At 40.5% G+C, this 24,115-nt stretch overlaps 3 protein-coding genes across 6 annotated transcripts in view; 1 reads left to right on the top strand and 2 right to left on the bottom strand.

Moving 5' to 3' along the window:
• Positions 1-12,759, top strand: part of TOMM70 (translocase of outer mitochondrial membrane 70) — a 24,796-nt gene extending 12,037 nt beyond the window's left edge. Inside the window, exons 4-12 of the mRNA XM_041463945.1 lie at positions 399-508; positions 1,814-1,962; positions 3,099-3,306; positions 3,884-4,018; positions 5,173-5,280; positions 6,407-6,523; positions 7,369-7,466; positions 7,988-8,110; positions 9,084-12,759. Of these exons, the coding sequence (XP_041319879.1) occupies positions 399-508; positions 1,814-1,962; positions 3,099-3,306; positions 3,884-4,018; positions 5,173-5,280; positions 6,407-6,523; positions 7,369-7,466; positions 7,988-8,110; positions 9,084-9,237 (1,202 nt within the window). The 3' untranslated portion in view covers positions 9,238-12,759. The remainder of the gene's footprint in view (positions 1-398; positions 509-1,813; positions 1,963-3,098; positions 3,307-3,883; positions 4,019-5,172; positions 5,281-6,406; positions 6,524-7,368; positions 7,467-7,987; positions 8,111-9,083) is intronic.
• Positions 12,703-24,115, bottom strand: NIT2 (nitrilase family member 2). 2 transcript variants are annotated; one of them, XM_041463950.1, is made up of 10 exons: positions 24,060-24,115; positions 22,122-22,240; positions 19,676-19,796; positions 19,467-19,555; positions 18,098-18,191; positions 17,057-17,131; positions 16,569-16,647; positions 15,826-15,924; positions 14,759-14,814; positions 12,703-14,355 (listed from the first exon to the last, which is right to left on the bottom strand). In XM_041463950.1, the coding sequence occupies exons 1-10, from the start codon at positions 24,085-24,087 to the stop codon at positions 14,267-14,269; spliced, it is 849 nt and encodes a 282-aa protein (XP_041319884.1). In that variant the 5' UTR covers positions 24,088-24,115; the 3' UTR covers positions 12,703-14,266. The 2 variants fall into 2 exon arrangements, with proteins under 2 accessions (XP_041319884.1, XP_041319883.1); XM_041463949.1 differs by lacking the exon at positions 24,060-24,115 and adding an exon at positions 22,414-22,889.
• The window catches only part of TBC1D23 (TBC1 domain family member 23), a 37,602-nt gene continuing 35,628 nt past the window's right edge, over positions 22,142-24,115 (bottom strand). For all 3 annotated transcript variants that reach the window (XM_041463943.1, XM_041463942.1, XM_041463944.1), the window contains one exon: positions 22,142-22,240. The gene's annotated coding sequence lies outside the window, so the exon portion shown is untranslated. The remainder of the gene's footprint in view (positions 22,241-24,115) is intronic.

Here is a 24,115-nt window from a genome sequence, read left to right as displayed (position 1 = left end):
AGAAAAGCTGTGTTAGTACTTCTAATGCAAACATCATATGAACATAATTACTCTCCTCAAAGTTTCAAAATGATGAAAGCCCCTGATAGAGGTATATATTTTCACGTTTGATTTAAGTGTGTTTGTCTCTAGATAAAAACATGAACAGAAAAATAAATGTAATTTCTTTTCATTCACTGTCATGAAGTCCTTTTATCCCAGGAAGATCATTTTGGGTACAAATTTGTGTCTTGAAGAATACAGTAAATACAGCAAACTGGAAACAGAGGCTTTGGCCTGAGAACAGGACATGTATTATTTTGGCAATGCCTCATTGTACTCAGTGGCACATTTTATAGTGTACTTCAGTGACTATCAGAATTCCTTTAATCTCACTTTATTTTTATGTTGTTTCCTAGATGTCACTGCAGTCTGCATTTTAGAAGCCTTCCAAAACCAGCAAAGTATGTTATTAGCTGATAAAGTTCTTAAACTCCTTGGAAAAGAAAAGGCCAAAGAGAAGTACAAGGTAGGGCTTATGATACTGCTGACTAATTGTTATTTCACCTGACCAGTTGTTGAAAAGTTGGTTGTTGGCATTCTGTCAGTTGTTGTAAACAAGTCACTGTCTTCATCTGCTCAAGCATAAGAAGCAACACAAACTGGTTTCTACAAAGCTGCCATTGTACCAGTGGTATTTTCCTGTGGGACCTCTCCAAAGTTTTTGGAACCTCAGCAGGGAAGAGAGATCTACTTAGAGCAGTTGTTTCCCTTTAATAATGAAATTTTTTACGACATTCAGGAGACACCCTAAGTTGGTGTGCTGCCCTGTGTAGGGCTTTTCTGAACTTGCAACTTCATGGAAACTGGGTGTGTTGGACCAGACAGACATCTATGCATGAATGTTTGGAAACTGCAGAAGAGAGAACTGTGGAAGCATAGGGGTAGCCAGGAGCATAATTTCATGTGACTGTAGGTTTACAAAAAGGTTGGGACAGATACTAACATGTTCTTGGTTGTTATTAAAGCATTCTTGTTCGTGTTTTGATGGTGGTTGAAGTGCTGAAATCCTGTGTTGATTTTGAGATGCTGAATTTCTTTCCTGTTGAAATTCACTTAAATGTGTAGTGTGGAGGTAACAACAAATAGTGTTATGAGTGTGGTGGACATAGATAGGTATGTTTCAGAAGAGTGCATTCAGTGTTTCCTGCAGGAGAGACTGCATTGTAATTCTTGTATGCATTTTATTTTAAACAAGAAGTATTTTTTGGCTGTAGAAAGGATTGATTACCTGAGAGGTGTTACTTCTGGGACTTTAAGTAAAATATGTTGTATCTGGGCCAAGTTCCACACAGAACTAGGGTATTGCTTCATTAGTCTCCATTGTAATAATGACAGCAGCTTCTCTTGGACAAGCTGGAGAAAAGACGAAACTGCTATTCAGAATCTGCTTGAATTGAGGGTTATGCTTAAATCACCTGCTTGCATTTTTCACCCAGTTTATGTGCACACCCAGTGCTTTATTACACCTACCCAATGTCTTATGATTTCTTAAGAGTCCTTATTTCTAGCCACATATGTGGAAAGATACAATCTCCCTACACCCAAATATCATCACTTTGTTTTCACTGGTGATGGGTACTGCATTGTGATCTGAAGCTTAAAGGATCCCTAAACATCAAAATGGCAAATCCAAAATATCAGGCTATCAGATGAAAGTCATACATTGTTTCTTTCATCAGTTTTTTTTTAATAATCACATTTGCTATCCATTTCCGTCTTCACCGTCTGATCTCACCACCTAATGACTTGGAATTACCTTTCTCTGTTTCAGAATCGGGAGCCTCTGATGCCCTCGCCACAGTTCATTAAATCCTACTTCAGTTCTTTCACAGATGATATAATTTCCCAACCTTTGCTTAAGGGTGAGAAATCAGATGAAGATAAGGACAAGGAGGGAGAGGCTTCTGAAGTAAAAGAAAAGTGAGTGTACAGTACAGTTGAGAATTGTTTGGCACTGGAATTAAGTTTTCAGTGATCTGGACATTCTGCTCAGTGTAACTGGCTGCTGTTTGTGTAGTACTTGACATGGAGATTCCTTTGACATAAATTACACCAGTATTGCAAGTGAAACCTTAGTGGAAGCTGACTGGCTAGTTCCAAACTTGCACTAAGCAGAAGAAGGACAATGAGACTGGGAAAATATGCTGAATATTTACTACAGTATCACAGTACGTCTTAGGAGGTGGGAGAACTGCAGAGGGCTGAATGATGCTTTGGGGGCAAGGAATATTTTATATTGAAGGAGCATTTCCAAGGAAGAGAGCAAGTTAGCCTTTGGACTGACACGGAGAAGATGAGCTAGGAAAAGCAGAATTTTGAATGAAAGCATGCATTTACAGCAACTGAGGCTGAAATGGTGCTTTATCTTTCTGGAATCAAATTGCCCATAAATGAAAAGTTTGTTCTGGCATAGAAAAACTTGGTTTTGTAGGTTTGTTTTGTGTTTTGCTTAGTGGAGCCTGAGCACCACATAAATGGTTCTTTAATTTACTATGTTACTTTCCAGATCATTTTTGGAAGACTGCAATGCTGTCAGTTTGGAAACCATTGCAAGCAGCATTATGATTTTTTTTTTTTTTTTAACTAAGAGAGAATGTCCTGATCTACAGACAGATTCACTGAATCCAGGATACAGCTGAGAATAAGGCAGTGCTGTAATTTTTTGCTATTAAGTAATTTCATCCACATACAAGCTGCACATTGCTAGGTTTAACATTTCACTTTCCTGTCCATGAATTCCATCCTCTTGTTTTAAACCAGAGATTATTGCTCTTCTTCATGTGAAAAAAAACCTCAAGGGACAAATGAAGCTCAAATTCAAATTCTTTAAAACGTTTTTCTTCTTCATTTCCAATGTAATTTGGCCAGTTTTTGTGGAAATAGTTTTCCATCTAAGATGGCTCCATCCAGGGATGGATGTTCCAATGGGACTATGCTGGTGTTGTAAAAGTATAGCACAAGTTAGTATTTGTAATGATTTGATGAAACATCTGAATGGAAATTGCAGTGTTCAGTGAATGCATGTATATATACAACTGTTCTTACATCATTTACAGCTCTGGCTATCTGAGAGCCAAACAATATATGGAAGAAGAGAACTATGACAAAATTATCAGTGAAAGCACAAAAGAAATTGAAGCAAAGGGAAGATACATGGCAGAAGCTTTGCTTCTGCGAGCTACTTTCTACTTACTTATTGGCAATGCAAGTGCTGCCAAGCCAGACCTAGATCAGGTCATCAGCATGGAAGATGCAAATGTGAAGGTAAGAATTTGTCACAGCTGGATTGTAGTTGGGATTGAGAAGTTAGATGATAAACTTGAAATATACTTCAAGAAGTTGTTTGTCCAAATTTTCAGATGTATTAATGGGAATATTCTAGTTTATTTACTGTATTTTTACTGACAAACTGTTTTTCTCAAGGGCTTGTTGATTTTTGAGACAGCTGTACTGAGTAGTACAAACTAAAGGTGATAAGTACTACAAACTAAAGAACGAGGGAAGCTGAATGAATTGGAGGCTTATCCGCTTTGGATAAGTGAAAATTAATTGCACTTGCATATTCAGCTGCTTCAAAAAACTTTGATGTGTTTGGAAACATAGGAATTAAGAAGGATTTTGCGGGGACTTGGAAACCCACGGAGATGGAAGCAAAGGTGACATTTTTGAAATTAAGTAAGGGAGCTAATTTATTTAGAGTCAATATGAAACTTACTTCTGCTTAGAATAATTGAAACCTGTCAGTGGGAGAAACTAGTCAAACGAAAAATTTTCTGTGATTGTAATGAAGGCTGAAATGTGGAGGAACACTGGGTGGCTGATGTTTCCATGTGTTTTGCAGCTGCGAGCCAACGCTCTGATCAAACGGGGCAGCATGTACATGCAGCAGCAGCAGCCTGTGCTGTCCACCCAGGACTTCAACATGGCTGCTGACATTGATCCTCAGAATGCTGATGTTTACCACCATCGAGGACAGGTAAGAAACCGTAGGGATTTGGTCCCAGCACTTGGCTATTTCAGTTATACTAAAAGGAAAATCGGTGTCGTTGGAGACACTTCATGCTGTTGGTGGCAGAAAAATATGAACTCCAAATTGGGAGCTTTTGTGGGATAAACACACAGTCTGTTTTGGAGGTTCAGGTCAGGCAGAAGCAATTAATTTCTACAGCTGTAGGAAAGCTCTCTATAGTATGAACTGAGACTTAGAAGTGTGGGGGCTTGTGTACATGTACAGCAGATAAAAGCTGTTCTGTGAAGGGGCCTGGATGGCAGAGCAGCATCTGCACAGCAGGAAGCTTTGTTACAGCAGAGGTAAGGTGTCCCTGATAATACCTGCAGCCCTGGGCCCTGGACTTGGATCTCTTCAGCTCATCCCTCTCTGCCTTGTGACACTGCTGTGTCCTTGACTAATTTCTAGCCCTAGGGAAGCCTGGGCTGCCACAGAGCTGTAAGATGAATGGTGCTGGAAGTAAAAAAGGAACACTAGCATATGCAGATAGGCTAAGTCATATTTGTAAGGAAGACTTCCATGGATCAAGGGTTTTTCTCCATGAATTTGTTAGACCTCTTTAGTGCTCAGAAATTAAGATGGTGCTGTGAAGGAAATGAAAGTGTTCTGCAGATTGAAAATTTGTGTTTTAAAGTACCTTCACAGTAAAGTAAGAGAATGATGAAGTGAACTCATCTCCTGTGGAGGAAAAGAATGTCAAAACAAAACAAAAATACCCCAACCCAACAAAATAAGTTGAAATAGAAACTGGAAAAGCTGAAATGTTTCAATGTCCAAATAGCCCACAGATGCTGGCTACAGAGAGGCAAAACTTGAGAAGATATGGTATAATTTTGAAGACTGGTCATAATGCTGATACAATGATGACAACAGTCTAAAATGCAAGCAGTCTCAATCCCTACACAGGGTCATTGCCTGCTTGTGTAGGTAGCCAAAGTTTCACTGGTGGCTTTGATAATACAATAATAACAATAATTTTTAGTTACAGGTTTTGTAGGTTTTTAGACAGTTCTGCAACTGAGCTGGAAATTATATGAGTAACTGATGCTATTTGAATTATCATGTAAGTGTCTGAAGCACAGATGAAATAGAGAAATAGGATTTTCTTTCATTCTGGCTAGCTGAAAATCCTGCTTGACCAAATTGAGGAGGCTGTGGAAGACTTTGATGAATGTATCCGATTGCGACCCAATTCTGCCTTGGCACAAGCACAGAAATGTTTCGCTCTGGTAGGTGACGTGCTGGGGTTTGTCTGGGTCCGTTTGCTTTAAAGAGCTCTGTAAAACACTATGTTTCTCTGGTTTATTCAAATTTAACAGGAAGGTAGGGCAACATACCTCTCTGTCTTTTAATAATAGGGTAAAGGAATAATGCAACAATTTCTTCAGTTGGAATAGGGATTTCCTGCTTTTCTTTTGAAACACTCATTGTTAAAACAGAAGAACATTTTTTCACAGTTCTTTCTGTGAGAGAGGAACTAAAATCTTGATTCTAACTGGAGCAAATAAAATTGATTTTAATAAAGCTTTACTATTGTGGAAAATGGTTATTATCAAGAAATTGGAAACAAACTATTTCAAGCTAGTACAATGACTCAGTGTGCAAGAATCTTGTCAGGGCAGCTTTGCATGGTGTGAACAAGGAGGAATGCCAAGTTTGGAATTTCTAAGCATTTAAAATAGAGGGAGGCTATCACAATTTTCAGGCCTTACAACTTCCTTCTTTCATCTGTTTTCCTCTCCAAGTCCAGACACCTGGATGGGTTCCCAAAACCAGATTTGGTAGGATGTACAGGCATGTCACCTTCTGGAGCTTAGCATGAAATCATACAATGGCCTGGGTTGGAAGGGATCTCAGAAATCATCTTGTTCTAACTCCCTTGTCACGAACAGGGACACCTTGCACTAGACCAGGTTGCTCAGAGCCCCATCCAACCTGGCCTTGAACACTGCCATGGCTGAGGCATCCACAACTTCTCTGGGTCCTGTTCCAGTGTCTCACCACCATTACGAGAATTTTTTCCTAATATCCAATCTAAACCCACTGTCTTTCAATATGAATCCATTCCCCTTGTCCTGTTTACATGTTCTTGTAAAAGCTCATTTTTACATACTCTCGTAAAAAATCCCTCTCCATCTTTCTCAGGGCTCCTTTCAGGTGTGTGAAGACCACAATTAGACCACCCCAAAGCCTTCTCTTCTCCAGGCTGAACAATCCCAATTTGCTCAGATAATGTAAAATAACTGAATTATTATGATGCAGGCAACTCTTGGGGAGGTGGGTAGAGGCCTGATCAGCTTTTTTTCAGTCTGGTGTTGGCCTAATTTTTTTAAATTTATTTTTTCCTTGGAATAGTATCGCCAAGCTTATACAGGAAGTAATGCTTTGACTGTGCAAGCAGCCATGAAAGGCTTTGAAGATGTCATAAAAAATTTTCCAAAGTGTGCTGAGGGCTATGCACTCTATGCTCAGGTATGTTTTTCTCTCTCTTAAAGAAAATGCTGTGTTTTCTTGTACTTTTTTATCTTGGATATAACATTTCTTCAAGTAACAGATGAAGATTTGTGAGGCTAAGTTATGAGATAAGACATGCTGCCTGGAGTTAGCTACTTGCATTTATGGTTATGGGTGTTCTGGGGCAGAGGGAGTACAGGGGGAACTGGTGGAGCAGGGTGTAAGTAATGAGAGTTTAGGGTGGTTATTAGGAGGCAGAGGTTATCCCTGCATGGTTCCCTCCTTCTTGCATATATGTGGCATCACAGTTGATTAATGTCAGGGATTCTGTGGGTAATTTGCGAGTCAGATGTGTGGAATTAGGGTGACATTTTTGTTCTGCTGCCGTTGGCATGTAGTGGTTTAGAACAGCTGTTGGGAGTACACTTGTAACAGAGACTGTAATTTCTTCTCTAAGAATATACTGCTGGTTTTAGTAGGAAGAATGAGACATTCTGATTTTAAGTAGGTTGGCAATATATATGTATTTCCTTCTGAAAGAAGTATATCTGAAAAAGGAAGAGTTGAAGCTTGCAGGTACAGACTTTTAGAATGGTTTTTATTTACAGCACACAGCATGTTGCTTGTGGATTTCCTATTACAGGTGGCAGTGTGGTCAGTAATTTGTGCACTTAAAGCACAGAAGCTTTCCAAAAAGACTCAAGTTTGAAACTTAACTCTGGTAGCTGATGTGCCTGGCCTGCTCTACCATAAATGAACTACATCCAATCTCACACTGTCAATACAGTTTTAATTAGAATTAGCTGAGTGCAGAGTGCATGCTTTGGTTGCTTATTGACAAACAGGTTTCTCTTTTGATTCAGGCACTAACTGATCAACAGCAGTTTGGCAAGGCTGATGAAATGTATGATAAATGCATTGACCTTGAGCCAGACAATGCCACTACATATGTTCATAAAGGGTATGTATTGAATTTGCAGTCCTTTTGGTTGAGAGCAGTTGGCATATTTAGATGAACCAACCTGAATTGAATGTTTAGAAATTTAGCCAGGAAAAATGACTTGAAACCATATTTGTGCTCTTAAATATATTTTTATATTTTGTCTTGACTAAGCCGCAGATAAGTTTCAGGAAAGTTTAATCAGTGTTCATTGCTAATTGAGTATCTGCTTGAAATATATCTGACTTTTCCTTTACCCCTATTAGTTTCAGCTTTGTGTTGAAGTCTTTTCTTTCATAAAACAACATGTACCAAGTCCTCTTGGGAAAAAATTTGCCTTTCTTTAGAGTCATTAAAGCAGTAAAGTGGCTTATTGAAAGTGACTTTCACACAGGTATTTTTAAAAGTCATGAAGTTACTAAGTTATTGTGTACCTGCATTAGAAATAAAATACATTATACATTTGAGATGGTTTTGCTTACCATGATGAGGGTTTGGGGAGGAGTATGTGAAGCCAGTTTGAAATTTTCTCTCTTCTATAGTTTACTTCAGCTCCAGTGGAAGCAAGATTTAGACAAAGGATTAGAACTCATAAGCAAGGCCATTGAAATTGATAACAAATGTGATTTTGCATATGAGACCATGGGAACGATTGAAGTGCAAAGGTAATGCTGAATTGTAGTGTTAAGAGTTCTCAGTTACTTCTGAAGTTACAGTAGTTCTTCAAATTTTCTCATGGATCCTAAGATCTTCTCCCCAGTGTGCTCCTAAGATCTTCTCCCCAGTGTGCTGTAAGGCCAGCTCTTACCCAAAGTCCTGATTTCTGTTCTGTAACTCTTAGGGAAAGCATGCGTTCTCTGTGGCATAATTGTGATTTATGATCTGACAACTTCTTATCACCAATTTCATACTTAATGGACAACGTGTAGAGGAGTCCGTGTACGTTTAAATACATCCCTTCTGCATTTAAAGTGACTTCCTTAATCATTACCTGGCTTTGTGTGTATCTGATGTCGTCCTTGGACATTGGACTGTCTCTACTGAGAATCCTGTGCTGTTTTCTCCTGCAGCCAAGAGGACTCCACAATTCTTGGGGGAAAGAGGAATGCCCTGCTCTGTAACATTGTATTGCAGCTGTGCAAAGGCTTGGGTGTAACTGACAGTACAGTATGACAGTACAGTACAGGGTCTCTTTTTAATATGTCTAGTCCTCTAAAGGACAGACAAACTATTGCCATGAGAAATTTTGCGAGCATTTCCTATTTAAATAATGTGCTTCTGTCTGTGCAAGTTTTCCTCTTTTGTATACTAAGTCCTTTCAGGGGAGACGAGACTTCATTCAGTTGCCCAGCATTGTCTTTGTAGTGAACTTGGTGTCCTGTGGAAAATGTTTTATCCTGCACCATCACCTGTGGGGACTCTCAAGAGGAAGGCTGTTTAACAACTGTCCTAGCTGTTTAGGCTTGGTAACAGCTCTGAGTTTACTCAGCATCACCACAAGTTCTTGTAGTGGTTCCTCGCAAAGTCCTTTTAAATTATTAATGGTGGAGAGTGTAAGTCATGAAAGAAAAAGGATGTTTTAGAGATGACAAGATTGCTTTGGCAGTCTTAACTGGGCTAAATTTTTGTTTATTTCAGAGGTAATCTGGACAAAGCCATTGAAATGTTCAACAAGGCTATCAACCTGGCCAAATCGGAAATGGAGATGGCACACCTCTACTCACTCTGTGATGCTGCCTATGCTCAGACAGAAGTTGCAAAGAAGTATGGATTGAAACCACCAACACTGTAAAGAAACAAGGAGGAAATGACCTTCCAAAGTGAAGTTGCCCACTTCAGCCAGCCCTAAAGACGCTGTTGCAGACCATGCTGAATGGTGGAACTTAGTTTTTTCCCGTTCGTGGTGTTGTCATTTGCTACATCTGTTAAATGTTTAGGTGTTGTGGGAGTGGTTGTTCAAAGAAGTATGCAGTGCTGCATCTTGTTCCTTCTGCAGCAGAAACCTTAGAGTGTGTTAAGGGAAATAAAGTTGCAGGGGAACCAAAGGAACATATTTTGGCCATGCAAATAAAAACTTCACACTGGTTCATTTTGGGTGATTATGTTGTGGGCGATTTTTGCTTTATCAAATAATATCACAGCATGTGGGTTTTTTTCCTGTTGATTTTAAAGGTAATACTAGTCAGTGCTGTAAAATAGGTTTTATATCCAATTAATCCTTGAGGGTTGATTTCAATTTTGCAAAAATTAATTTTCAAACTTTAATAATAGAGGGGTTTTTAAGTCAGTAGATGTGGAGAGGATACCTGTAAATATATGCAAGCATGCACAATCTTCCCTTAAATCACCTTCCATCCTCTGTATAACTTACTTAGAAATAGTCCTGTGGCAGCTATTAGGGAATTAATTTGATAGTCCTTATTTTCACCCCAGAAAGCCCTAGAGTACTGCATAGGAGAGCTAGGAAAAAGGTTAGCTGGGGAAGGAGGTCAGTAACACTGCTTCAGTGTAGACTTTACTGGAAGAAAGAATGTATTCCTGTGCAGCAGTCCTTACTTGAATGTCATGGGAAATTGTTCTGGAGGGTTTAGAGACTTTCAAGAACAGAAAGCACTGCTGGGAGTCAAGCTCCAAAAGGTAAGGTCATGCTTGCATATAATCTTTTTAATCTCTGATGCTTTTGCATAAGTGTAGCAGCTGATAGACTATCTAAATTCTCTTCAGTCTCTAGAGACTGCTGGGTTATGATCTCCTTTAAAGAGCCCCTTGGCAGGATTAAGTGAGATAAGGAACAAAGCATAGGCTCAAACTTCCAATAATGGATTTGCAAACTGCACTCATTTCCTTGTTCTGTAGACTCTGTTTTGTCCAAAATTTCAAATACCGTAGAAAGGAAGCAATTGTGCTGCAAACAGCAGATGGGCAAATTATGAAACAGTTTTTCTCTCATTAGGAACTTCACAGAGGGCCCTCTTGCTTTGGGTTGATCTTTCTGGTGTGGAAGTCAGTCAGTCCATCTTGCCTTTCCCTGGACTGATGTGCCTGGACAAATCTCATGCAAATGATGTAGCTTAATTTACGACACACTAGTTTGGGCTTCTTTCCATCCTGAAATCATAGATTTGTTTGTGGTGAATTGTCTAATGTATTTAACCTTTTAAAGAAATGAATGATGCTGTAGTCAAACTGTCTTGGTCTGTAGTTGTGCCACCATACAGCAGCAGCTTGCATTTTCAACTTGACCTTCCTTTCTCCCAGCAACTACAGTTGAGTATTCAAATGGCGGAGAGTAGAGATAAAGATTTAATCATTATTTTAGTAGCTCATTAGGTGATCAGAAATCATAGCACTGGTGATATTGAAGATACGGGAATGTGCTGGCAGCTTCTAGGGGCACTGAACGTAACAAGTGTCAAATGTCTTCTCCAACTTCCAATCTCTTTAGCAATTACCTGAGAACAAAAATATGCCAGGCTGATGAGCCCTGTTCTCCGAGGAGTTTTTATTCGCATGGCCTTATTTACATTGGCATTTTCTCCTCATCACCCCATCTGTACCCCATTCTTTACCCCACCCAGTCAATTAAGGGAAAAAAGCATGTGCTGTCAATTATTAGCATTCCAAATCATCACAGACTTTTGCCTGTTCTTCAACTAGTTTGAAACTGCACTGAAAGGATGCATTGTCTGTAATTTTTTTGTAAATGACATATCACCTGTAAACTGAAAAAATAAATACTACCTTCAAGTATCTCTCTCTGACATGTATAAGAACAGGTTTTGATGAAGGTGTTCTCTGCAGTGGTGAGCTCTGTGCTTATGTTCTAAGTCTAGGAAGAACTGATAATTGACTGCCTCCTTGTCATCTTCTCTCACTTCAACCTTTAAGAAACAATGAGGAGGAAATGTGGAATCAAAAAATCCGATCTCTCCTTGCTTCCATCACCTACAGAGGTATGATCTTGAGACCTGAAGATTACAGGGGAAAGGAAGTCGAGCCAGGAGGGCTGGGAATCTTGAGTAGCTGTGACCCTCTTCCTGTGTGTATGCAGGTGCATCACTGTGATGAAAGGGACTTTTTGTGAATGGCTGATACAGTTGAAGTTTTATTTTAAGCCAGGTGTGCATGTGAACTTTGAAGTAAGACAAGTATTACTGCTATTTAAAAAAAAAAAGTTGGAATTATGTAGGAAGCAAGTACTGAAGACTTGGATAAAGCCCGTGTATCCTAGAGGGATACTCTAGAGGGATACTTCTACATGCAATTGCCTAGCACTTCTCATCGTGTATGGTCCCTGTTCACTGAGACAGTGCTGTGAGGCACATGGTGTGATTCTTGGGATGTCCTGCACAGGGCCAAGGGTTGGACACTGATCCTGATGGGCCATATATTCAACTCAGCATATTCCATGATTCTAAGCTGTGACTTGAATTATTAGGATCTAACTGCAGATGGAAAGGGAAAAGGGAACTAACATGCTCTGAAAAGTATACTGTAACTTATTCTGAAACTATCAAAGAGCAGCTTAGATGAAGCTTTAACCAGCCCAGCAATCTTGACACTGCCCAATTCCCTGCCATTTCTTCAAAAATAATTTAAATTCTTGCAGGCTGAAATTCTGGAACTGTTTCAGGGTTGTTACTGATTAGTTTCCTGTACTTACAGAATACTGGTGCATATGTGTCGTATAGATACCTAAAAGTGCCTGTTTTCTACCAACATAAAGGTTGAGTGTTGGCCGCTTCAAGCACTATGGCTAAGAACTGACTGTACTTTTTTCACTGAAAGCCTCACAAATTCACAGTCCCATTTGCATCACTTCTGAGTGCAGCACACGGGAGACCCTACTAAAACAAGGTGCTTAGGAGTTGTCCTGATAGGCTGAAAAGAACTGAGCTCATGTCAGCTCTTCAGCTGAGTTCACCAAAGTAGCTTGTAATAGGTTTTCATCCATCCTCTCCATTTGGGATTCTAGGGGAGGAAAGTTCAGACCACAGATTCTGTTACCTGTTGCAGACTGCACTTTGCATTTCTCAGATTTAAGTGGTCAGCCCATGAGAGACCTGCACCACTTTAATCCTCCAAAGGTAGTACTTATTTACTCCTGTGTGTTGAACAAGTAGAGAGAGGGCAGGGAAAGAGATTAAATAGTTATTACGACTTAGAAGTTGCAGCCCAGCACTGGCCATCATGGATAATATGGGTTGTTGAGTATGTGGGAAGCACTAATCTAATGCAGGAGACTTGGCTCAAATGGTAAATTGTTAATTTTTTAATATTTATTTTTCAACAAATAAACCTTCATTTCACCTTGTGCTCTGTGGCTTGTTTCTTAAAAGTTCCAGTGCAGTATGTACACCAAAATGCAGTGAAAAGTACAGACCAAAAATACCTGCTGATACAGAATGCCACCGAGTGGAATGGTGGGATCTGGCTTTTGAGGGGAAGGATGTGTTGGGGTTTGGCTGAGTGTCTGTTTGTGTTTATAAAACACACACCAAGCTCATTGCAGAGAAGCCGAAATGTTAAAGAAAAAAGCCAAAACAAAACCAAAACCCCCACAAAACCAAAAAACTGTGGGAAGAGGAGAATTGCTGAACATGAATAAAATGTAAGATGGTTTTGGGGGAAATGTGGTTAGCTAGAGCACGACAAAACCTTCTCTCCCTCCCATTTTTGTATTTTGAAATCTCTTTTAGCCTTACAGCCTTAGGCTGTTTTATGCTGCTGAAAAAGCAAGTTTATCAATGAAGGCTGGTAAGTTGCTTCTTTTTTTCATTCCAAGGAATAAAAAGCATAATTTGTACATTCTTTTTATATTAAAAGATGTCTTCCTTCAAAAAAGAAACCCCAAAACCAAAAGCGCAACGTGCTTGGCTGGTTTGCAGTATTTTAAAGCCATCTTTCACAAGCAGTTTGTCTCCAGCAAAAGCAGCACAGTATGGAATGTTTTCTCTGCAGTGGATGGGAGCTGCCCATGGTAGCAATAATGCATTCAAGCATTGGGCAGAAGGACTTAGTGCAGCAGGTTTTCCAATCTGATTCCCCTCAGCCTTTTCCAGGCACTTAGACATTCTAATAAGGAGCAGTATGGAGAGCAAAGGTGTGGCAACGTGTGAATTACTGTAACAACACAGTAACTCTTGTCACTTCAGCAATGAACGGGATTGGGATTTGTCGTAAGGAAAATTTAATACACAGATCCAGACAAAACACATGAACCAAAAGCTGTTACAGATTCTTCTATAGGAGCAGCTCTGTCTGGCAGCTTCTTGAGGTGTCCTGAGTGGCACAGAGCAGAGTTTGGCCTGTTTTGCTCAGTGTGTTAAATTTTAAGCTTCCCAAGTTAGAAGTAGGGCATTCAAGGACCTTGGTTAAGTCATGTACATCTAAAAAGGACAGAGTAAGAAGAATCATGCTTCTAGATTTTCTGACAATTCACTGAAGAATTCATAATACTAAAGCTGACTTGAGAAGGAGTTTCAGAGAACAAAATTTCCATTTCTGTGTTCTACAAAACAGCCCTCAGAAGGTAACTAAAACATTATGATGCATAAAAATCAATGTTAATCACTGCTGTGTTGAACTGATTTCATCTCCATCTTTATCCTAGCTGTAAAATACTACGAAATACTTAAGTATGAGAGGAGATACAAAAGTTACATTTCAATCATAGTAGAATTACACCAAGTTTTTTGTTATGTGGTGGTTTCTTTACTGGCACATTAGGTAGTAAGTTGTGGAGCAACTACTAAGGAAATCCTTCCAAAGATGAAGGCAACAACCATTGTGACAGCTGAACCTTTCCTCTTCACCCAGCTTCACTTTTTCATCTCTACACCATAGAGATCAGAACGCTTCTGGCTTAAAATAGGAATCTGCTGACGTATTTCTGCAAGTTTCTTTAGATCTGCAGGAGAGAAGAAAATAGTTAAGAGAACAGCAGACAAAGAAGAAAGCTCCTGACTTGCCCTGAGATAAGACAGGGAAAAATAGCAGCTTTGATGGAGAATGGGGTGGTAGGGCACTGCAAGTGAGCAGCCAGAGCTGAAGGACGCCTCAGCTTTGCTCTTTCCTAAGGTGGCACCTTCTCCCTAAGGAAGTGAACTAGATGGGTACAGCTGTAAAGTACTGTACACAGAACAGTACAGCCAAGTGCTGCTGGTTCTTGCTTTAACCTAGCAAAAGTAGACAAGGCAGAGGAATGCTGCATCATCTGTAGTTGCATGTGTAAGGCCACTGTCTCTCCTTAGTGTCATAACCTGTACTCAAGAAAAAAAGTGGGGAAAAAACCAAAACAATTTTTCCCTTACCTATATCTGTGTATACAACTGTTTCCTCAGCCCCAGCTTTGGCTATGACTTCACCCCTGCAAAATTAAGCACATTTGTTCACAGGATAAACACATTGGTTTCAAGGCATCAGTGCAGTTGCTGCTGTTTGTACAAAAAGGAGTTCCTACCCTTGATGCCTACAGCTGTAATGACAGGGCTGTCCTAAAAATAGCATCATAATCCATAACTCTGGCATGATAGAAATGCCTTCCAGGCTTTATATATGGGACTTTCTATATGTGATATATACATACTTAACATAAGTGTCTTTCAAAGATCAAGAACTGTGGTAAAAGCCACTCTGAGAATCAGTGCCTGTGAGCATGCAACATACCTCAAGGGGAAAGGAACAACCACATTGGCAAAGATGAACACTTTCTCCTTTGAAGACCCTGCTGGCTTTTAATAGTGTACTTTTACTCTGCATGAACTTCTGAACATGACTGTGTCTCCCCCAAGTGTTCTGTCACTGCTTTCATCACATAAAGTTAAAAGCTCACAACACAGACAAAGTTTTCTTACTGTGCAAACAACTGGAACAGAGCTATAAGTAGATTTATCTGAAAGAAAAACAACTGCCTGAAGATTTGGTCACTTTTACCTCCTGTGCACCTGCGTGACTTCTGCTCAAGTCAGAATCTCTCTTCTCTAGCTGAAGACATTCTTCTTGTTCTTTCTTATGTCAAAGCAGTGTTGTTCTTTGAGGAAATGAGATAGTTCTGTGTGAGCTGTTTAAGAGAATTACCCTATGCATAGCATATAATGGACTGAACGTCAGGGACAAGGTGACAAGGTCAGCAGTTCAACTAATGCTTTACTACCAAAATGAATAGATACTCAAAACTAGTTCTAGTTTACTTCTTGTTTTTTTAGTTTGGCTGTTTTAGATCATGATCTTGAGAATGTAGGCTCAAGTCTCATGTGCTTTTTACAAAGAATTTGCACTTTTAACAGTAGATGGAAAAGTAGGACTGAAGTGTGACTGTCAACTAAAATATTTTTTTTAACCAAAGAAAAGGTGGTGTTTTTTATTTTATTGAACTCACCAAGGATTTACCACAGTGCTGTGTCCCCAGGCAACATAGGATGCTTTTTCGTCTCTAGCAGGAGATACAGTAGCTACATAGAGTTGATTATCAACAGCTCTGTGTTCACAGAAAGATGAAGGGAGGGAAAATGTGAGACGAATTGTTTTTTATAATACCATTTAATTAAGCAGAAGAGAACGAATTCACTCTGAAGAACAAGCGATATATCCTCCAAATGACTAGCCCAAACTGTGAATGATACAAAGGTCAGAGAAAGAAGAGCCTGGAAAGCGAAGTTTGTAGCACCTGGCTCCAGAGTTAGTGCATAAAATATGATGTAATTCACAGGTTCATTCAGGATGTAGCAAAATTGATTGAAGCTGACCAAATGAATAAACAATACTGGATTCAGGAATCTCAGTCTATTTCTACCTGTAATTAGAGCACTTCCCAAATGGTTACTGGCTCTTCTCTCTACAATTTGTGTGTGAAGGGTGCTTATAAAGCCATGGGAAAGGGTCATTGAAAGGGCATAGCAGGGCCAGGAGGGAGTAAAGGCCAAGAACTTCCTGCTTTTCTCCTTGCAAGTAAAATAATTTTTGTGTCCCATGCAAGGCCTGAGGGACGGTACAGCTCCAATGGCTGAGTGGCCCTGCAGCACCACTTCTGACACACAAGTGTCATTTGGAACACAAGAAAGTTCAGTTCCATGCACCAAAACTCCTCTAGAACAGGGGAATAAACTTTTGCTGTGATCTTACCTTCCCCTCTGTAAGAGTTCCCAATGAGCTGGTCCTGTTGTCATGTTAAAAGCCCCTGGATATATCAGCAGCTGGCAACCTTTGTTAAGAGACAATTGGAACCTAAGCATCATTAAGGGGAAGATGGTTTACCCTAGAGTGGCCCTTCACACTGAAACCCAAGGTGAAATTTCTTTCCATACTTCTCAGCCTCTGCCCAGAATGGAACCAAACAGAGCCTGTCCATGCATAACAGGTTACTTCAGCCAAGAGCTGTGGTGGGGATACCCCAACTCCATCACTACATGTGGAGCAGGAAGTGATGGTTTACTCCCTGAGAGAAGTCACTCATCTGAGTAAGAGTCCTGGCCACAGGATGCATTTTGTGTTACTGGGCAGGAGTAAGAATGCCTGATCACAGGGATCACTCAGCACGGACCCCCCAGAACCAACCCTGCCCAGCCCTGGCCTTAGGGCTGCCCACACTCTCTTAGGTGACCCAGCCTCACCTTTCTGGCCGTAGATTTGAGCCATCTCAGCAAATCTCATATCATAGCAGATGCCCAGGCCCACTTTGCAGTACGCTGTTCTCAAAAAACAAGAGACAGAAGTCATATCACTAGCACAAGTACACAAAACCAGCACAAGACTCCCTGTAGTCATCCAGCCAACTGTTATTTTACATGGCTTGCAGCAGCAGGAGGAGCTATATTTAAATGCGTGTCCAACAAGCACTGGCCGATACTGGGGGAGAATTCATGCCTCATGAGGACAGAAAGAGTGTGAGAAGCAGTCTTATCTACCCTTTAAAAAAAGTCATTTCCACAAAATCATGTTATATCAGGTCTTTGTGTAACATATTCCTCTCTCATTTAGCTGCAATTTTTTCAATTTTTTTTTTCAATAAAAGAAAACACTCCCTGCTTTTCATGGAGTAAAAATAGCCATGTACTTTCTTAAAGCATGCACATTGCAAGGAGGAGAAAGTGACTGTGGCAGACAAGACTCTTTGGAGAGCTCAGTTAACAGACTGTGTCAGCTTTTGAGCAATATGGGGTGGGGAGGAGTAGGTATTTTGCTTTTTTATCTGAGGTGGGTGATTCAAGAAGGCTGGAATGGGATTCCTCATCTAGTTAATTGTCTCCATTATTGTATCATCCTCACATGAAGCATGTACCATTGTAGTTGTTAGATACTTTCTTTTCTAGACCATGTTTTATAAGAACAATTTTCAAGCTGTAACTGCTATAAAAAATACCATCACTTCCCTCTAATAAATCAATAGGACCATTCTTTAATTAAGGCAAGTGGGGTGACATATGTTTCAACCCTCTATACTCCTCTGTCCTTTTGCAACCATACCACCTTTTTAAAAGTTTCAGAAGTGACCCAAACACTTGAAGCAAACTTAAACTATATTTGTCATCCAATGCACAATCTGATAGTCTAAAAATCCACTGCTGGAAAGGAGGAGGGGGAAGAGAACTGCAGAGTGACTGTAGTGTTACTGTAGTAGAGCTCCTTAAAGAGAGAGTTTATTTTATACTCACGTGTGTCAAACATGGAGAAACTATTCCCTGGACTCAGTGTTTCAGACTCTTTGAACTGTATCTTCCCAGGAACATTAATGTCAAACAAATGAACCTGAAATTATACTATGATTAATAACAATTACTAACAATTTCTCTGTTTGGTATTTGAGCCTCTTTAGGCATGTGTTTTCTACTGTTATCTAGACCACTCCTTTGTCAGGATCCAAAGTAAACATTTCTTAAGATTGTTAGGTGCCCCAAAGATGATTTAAAGTATTTTCTTCTATACAGAAATATACATGTCTAAAGTTGAAAATACATGCAAAACAGCTAGATGTCTTGACCTAATGATTTGTCTCTAACATTTGAGTCTCATTCCTGTAAAATTTCTCAAGAAAATACCATTACTTCAGCTACGCAGGTGCCTCTGAGGGCCTGCAGCTGCCTTCATTCCTCCCTTGCAGTGGAAGGTGTTGTTCCTGACTGGAGCTTCCTAACCTCAGAGCTGGTTTTATTTTATTATTTGTTCATACTTAGCACAAGCCTGCACCCAGCAGGCTATGAGCAACTCCTGGGCTTGCAGACTGCTGTGTTGTGACAGGTGGAAGGCAACACAAAACTGCATAAGGTGATCAAGTAAGCAATGCTAATGTAGAATCAGCAAACAGAATAAATTAATATCTGCACCACCTGATTTGTTCCAAGCAACCCTGCATTATCTTTTTGGTTTAACCTTAAAAGAAATAAGCTGCTGTTCACTCATGGAGTGATCCCTGTGTGCACAGTCCCATGAACAAAACTGGGGATAAGAATGAACAGAACAGTCCCATGAAGAGAAACTGACTCCGGAGTTACAAATGGGAGGCAGTTTTCCAGAAAGCACAAAGCAATGATGAGGTGGAAGATGACAGCAAGCAAACATCTACTACAAACAGCAGAGACAGCACAACTTGGACTCTGCATGTCTGCACTAATCACATGTATAGCACAAAGTATGTAAAGAACAGTATTTATTATAACAGAAGGAAAAAATCCATCAGGAAGCTGAGGGAAAATCCTGATCCCACTCAAGTGGCACTGTGTTTTAGACTTAGGCCTGGGTACAGAGATATATGAGTTGGATCAGGTTTCACTCTTAACCACGGTTTTCCCAGGATATGGGGAAAGCCGATTACACCTTCTAGTATTTTGTCATCCTTATCCAGAACAAATTTATTACCACCTTTTGACGTGGTGTTTACGTATCCCAAATAAAAGTTACATGAAATTTCATGGGTGATGGTACACAACTTATTATTAATGCAAGATTCTATTAATTTATACCTCCTTTAAGTACAGATGCAACACTGCTGAGAAAACCTTTAATAACAATATTCTGCCATCTTACCTTCCTATGCTTTGCCAGAAGAGCACCATCAGGCCCAAAGACAGTACATGTATTATAGAGCTTTCCACCATCCTCTTCTGGAATGGATCCTTTGTAAAGGCAAGAACAGAGATTTCCCCCACTGTATTATTTATGTAATTTTGATCCAATGGCAGTAATAGACACTGCCCATTTTTTCCCCAGTGAGATGGTCATTAAGAGTAAAGTACCTCCAACGAGATATATGCTGCACTCCTTTGCAACTTCTGACAGGTGTTGTGTTGATTCCCCGGGGATCTTCTCTGCATACTCCTTAAAGTATTGGGTTCCATATGGAGAATTAAAGCATTCCTATATTAGATGGGGGGGGGAAAAAAAGAAACTAAAATCCAGTAATACCACTACAATGAGATGTACCTAACTTTTCCAACTCCTCTCTAACCATGTTCTCAAACAACCTTTGGTTACAGTAGTTTAGTTTATACGAGATCAGTAAGTGAACCAGAATATGCCAGGAAGGCCAGAGAGACTTGAACAATTGTTGAAAATACAACAGGTGTGCTTGTGGAGTGCATGCCAAATAGAACAAGAGCTAAGACTATCATGCAAGCTGTAAAAATAGCACATTCACTGCTCTGGGCTTAGCAAGAACACAAGGGATGTTCACATCAGAATGAGGAGCCAAGTTCTACACAGCTCTCATTTGACAAGCTACAAACTCAACAGATCCTCGCAAAACTGTGAAATGCTCATCCACAGCCCATGATTTCTTCATTTTTAAAAAGACATTTGCAAAAGCATACATTTCTCAAAATTACTTACTGTTTTTCTAAAACAATCCTTCAAACATTATTTCCTCACAACTGAACAGTACCCTCCAACTTAGGCCCTTGTTAAAGATTTGCCATCCCTTTAGAACCAGGCATGCGATCTTTACACAGTCAGATTAGTAGAGTAGTTTAGATGCCTAAAATAGGTGGGCTACTGGTATTTGAGATGCCCAAGATATGAGGAACTTTCACTCTGCATTACACTTGCCAGTTCTGTGAGGACGTGAGACACTCCACCCCAACACTTTCTTGTACCCTGAAGGAGTACAGCTGGAGGCTACAGATAGGCTATCAAACTGTGGCAGCAACTTCTCTTCTGTGAGAGCTCAGACATATCCATTGTTCCCTCTGCTCATCAGAAGTGACACACTCCCAACCGCCACAAAGAAAAAGGGGAAAAAGAAATCAAACTGTGACGAGCACAATAAACACTTCTGCTTTATCTGCTCAAGCAAACTTCTTAACAACTGAGGTAGGTCCTCCTGAAGTGGAATAAATTAATCCAAGCTGGAAAGGGCTTTTTTCCCCTATACAGGGCACTAGGTCAGCAGGTGCCAGCTAACCCACAGCACAACCTGTAGATGGAGGAAGCAGGAAGGGAAGTCTCTGCAGGCTGTCAAAATGAGCTTCCCAGGCTTTTGATATCTGGGCTGAACTTCAAAGAAGTGAAAGCAAAGCCAGCTGCCTCCATCTTCATATATCCAGTATGAGTTACTTTCCTTTATATGAAGTTATTAAAACAAAAAACAGACCCCCAAAGAAACAAAACAATGGAAAGACAATATTTCATGCCCATGCTAATGTCTATACAAAATGTATCTCCCAAAAGTCTGTGAAATGCCTTGCCCATGTTCCACAACTTGTATTCTAAAAGCATAAATCTTTGTTGGCAAAGTGAGTATCTCAGCTAAATAAGTCTGGCAAATTCAATGCTTGTACACATGATGAAACCAGTAAATAATGGTAATCTCTACGCAGAATACTGAATGGTCACATTTGCAACACAAGAACCACATTAGCACAGAGGAGCAGGGAAGGTTGCTCAACGCTTCCCCCATGACAACAGGAGAGAAAACATTCTGTTTTTGTGTAAAACTGAGACCCAAAGTTCACCCAGAGATGAACTTTGCACTCCTGTGTCAGATGTACAGGAGTAACACAAGTTCTCCCATGAAGAGAGGAGAAAAGCTCAAAGCTGCACTGGGAAGCCCACCCTGTTGTCAGCACACCCACTATGTGAAAATTCAGCAAAATAATTATGGCTAAAGTGCAAAAAGTAAATCAGAAGTGATTGATCATTTTAAGTGGCTATTTATGTTTCCACACATGGAAGTCTCAAGAGAAATGTGTCTTAAACATTATACAGCCACAAATGACCTGCTAGAAATATGTTCTAAGTCTATTTTGTTTCTCATGTGTCTGGAATGTTTACAGCAAGGAGAGCTACTGTGTACCCTCTTTCACCTTCATGTCAACATTTTTTAGCTGAAAATTGCCTTTTTTCTACACTTCTTCAGCAAAGATTCAAACTACAGTCTCACTTACCTGAATTCAGAATATTTCAGTGATGGCATTGCCTAGGATTTAAACCAGCAAAAACTTTACCAGAATTTTACACTATAAAAAAGATCAACCTGTTTTTTGTTTCCCTTTTCACTCCCTACCTCTTAGTGTGCTACCAGCTACAACCCCTGGGGTTTTTTAGCTTTTAGTTTTATTTTAAAGCTTCATACAGCACCTAAGCTATCCAGGGAGGAAGAGGAATATATGTTGCATTAAGAACACTAGAAAGAGGTTTTGAAGGGTTTGAAGTACAAGGGCTAAGTAGGCCATGATCTTTACTCACAGGCAGAGCCACAAGTTTTGCTCCTTTAGCTGATGCTTCTCTCACCAGTCCACAGGCTCGTTGGAGATTATCTGATTTAACAGCAGATACATGGAGCTGGATAAGAGCAAGGCGGAAGGCTGATGGCAGAAAAGAAAAAAATTATTCATCAGAATTCCCACCGGAAACTCTTCCAAATTTGAATTCCGTAACAAGCACCAAAGAAAACAAATGAGTTAACATATAAACATATGCACAAACCACTACCAACTCATTCTGCAGCCTATCTCTGACTCTGGAAACAGTCTCTTACCACAGGGAGAGCACTGAAAGCCAATGGGAGCCATGCATGGCCACCTCCCTGCAAAGATCACAGAGCTCACATGCCAGCAACACCCAGCCCATGTTCGAGGGGAAGGAACCACGTCGCAGAGAGGGAGAGCACAGGTCCCCCCAGCACCTCCTTCCCAGGCTTCGTGCACGTGGGAGTCTTCTTGTTGCACATCAAAGGACTGGATAATCCCCAAAGCACCAAATAAAGGAATTGTTTGCTTTTATCCCTAAATTCACACCTAGTTTTGGAAATGGCTATGAAAACCAAGAAAGGTTAATATCTTTCCTGATCATTTCTTAGCAAACTGGTTTCTGGCCAAGTTGCAAGTGTTATCAACAGCTTCTACTCCCACTAAGCAGGATATACAACTGCAGGCTCTGCAAGTAGCCAAGTTTTGTGCAAACCCCTTGTATTTCCTTCCATTAATCTCTGAGAACCCCAGGTTGTAGGGAAACACACTCTGATCATCATCAGGTAGAACTGTTTTCTTTAAAACAAACACAAACCAACCAACTGGCTTTATAAAAAAAGGTATCCCAGTTTCATAGCACCTCTCCTGTCTGGGGGAAAACTCCCCCATCATACAGTCAAAGATCACAATAAGAAAAAGACAAAGCTGGAAGCAACACAGTCCCAGTGGTCAGGGAAACTGGAAAAGCTGATTCAAGTGAAGATGAGACTAGATCCGGAGCAGTTGAGATACATCTTTGCTCCTACTTCAGTAGCTAAGCAGCTAATTTCTAGAGATTAAGCAAACGATTAACTGCTCCCTTTGCCACTCCTCAGGGGAGAGACTTTTACTGTTGGCCTGTTGGCTCTATTGAGCAAACAAAGCTCATCTGATATTCTGAACAGATGTAACCACAGGTTCCAGACCTACCGAGATAATCATACCAGGGATCTGTCAAAAATTTCCCAGCATTTGTGGAATGTGTTTTAGTTCACCCACTTGAAAGATTTACATTTCAGAGTAAAAGAAAAAAAAAAGACGAAAAAAAAGGCACTAGGGAAAAAAAAAAACCACCATAATGGTTAAAACACCAGGAAATGTAATTAAGGTAATTAATATTATTTTCCTATATATAAATATAACATTATATGTCTCAGGTTTCAAGTTCGATAAGGCACAAAACTGAAGCTCAGCCACAACAGAACACACGTATTTGTGCCACAGTTTCGCTAACAAACATTCAGATGTGGAAGCAATAGAAATGCAGAGAAACCCAAAACCTTCGTTAAAAGCAATTCTCAGGATAAACCCAAAGTAATGTAGGCCACAACCAGGTAAAAGCGCAACGGAGTAAAATAATGGTTCACATTTGTACCACTACACTACAAAACATGCTTGCTTTTTTGTTTTAGAGCACCGGAAGCGAAGCACGCCCGGTTCGCTCGTGTTTCTGGAGGAGCTGACCCTGCAGGGCGAGCACCGTATCCCGGTCTGTGCCCAGCGCAGCTCTCTCCTCCCTGCACTATTCCACAGGGTGTGCCAGCGCCTAGCGCCGAGGCCTTTCTCGGTCTCACCGGGGCCGGGAGACACCCGGGACAGCGGCCCGCGCAGCGTTTCCCGGCGGTGCGGGCGCCGGGACCGCGGGAGGAGAGAGACGGGAAAGGCTCCCACTCACACGCCATGGCTCCGCCGGCCGCCCGCATTCCCGGCACCGCCCGGGCGGGCGCGGCC

The sequence above is a fragment of the Pyrgilauda ruficollis genome, unplaced genomic scaffold (assembly GCF_017590135.1).
Source record: "Pyrgilauda ruficollis isolate IOZ18807 unplaced genomic scaffold, ASM1759013v1 scaffold17, whole genome shotgun sequence".
Classification (NCBI taxonomy): domain Eukaryota; kingdom Metazoa; phylum Chordata; class Aves; order Passeriformes; family Passeridae; genus Pyrgilauda; species Pyrgilauda ruficollis.
This window is presented reverse-complemented; position numbering and strand designations above follow the sequence as displayed.

Excerpts from the sequence above, each read along its gene's own strand:
- NIT2 (XM_041463949.1), bottom strand. The coding sequence starts at position 22,447 with ATGGCTCCCATTGGCTTTCAGTGCTCTCCCTGTG. Across the intron at positions 19,556-19,675 it reads CAGCATATATCTCGTTGGAG|GATCCATTCCAGAAGAGGAT; the intron begins GTACTTTACTCT and ends GCCTTTACAAAG. Across the intron at positions 14,815-15,825 it reads AGCACTGTGGTAAATCCTTG|GGGTGAAGTCATAGCCAAAG; the intron begins GTGAGTTCAATA and ends TTAATTTTGCAG.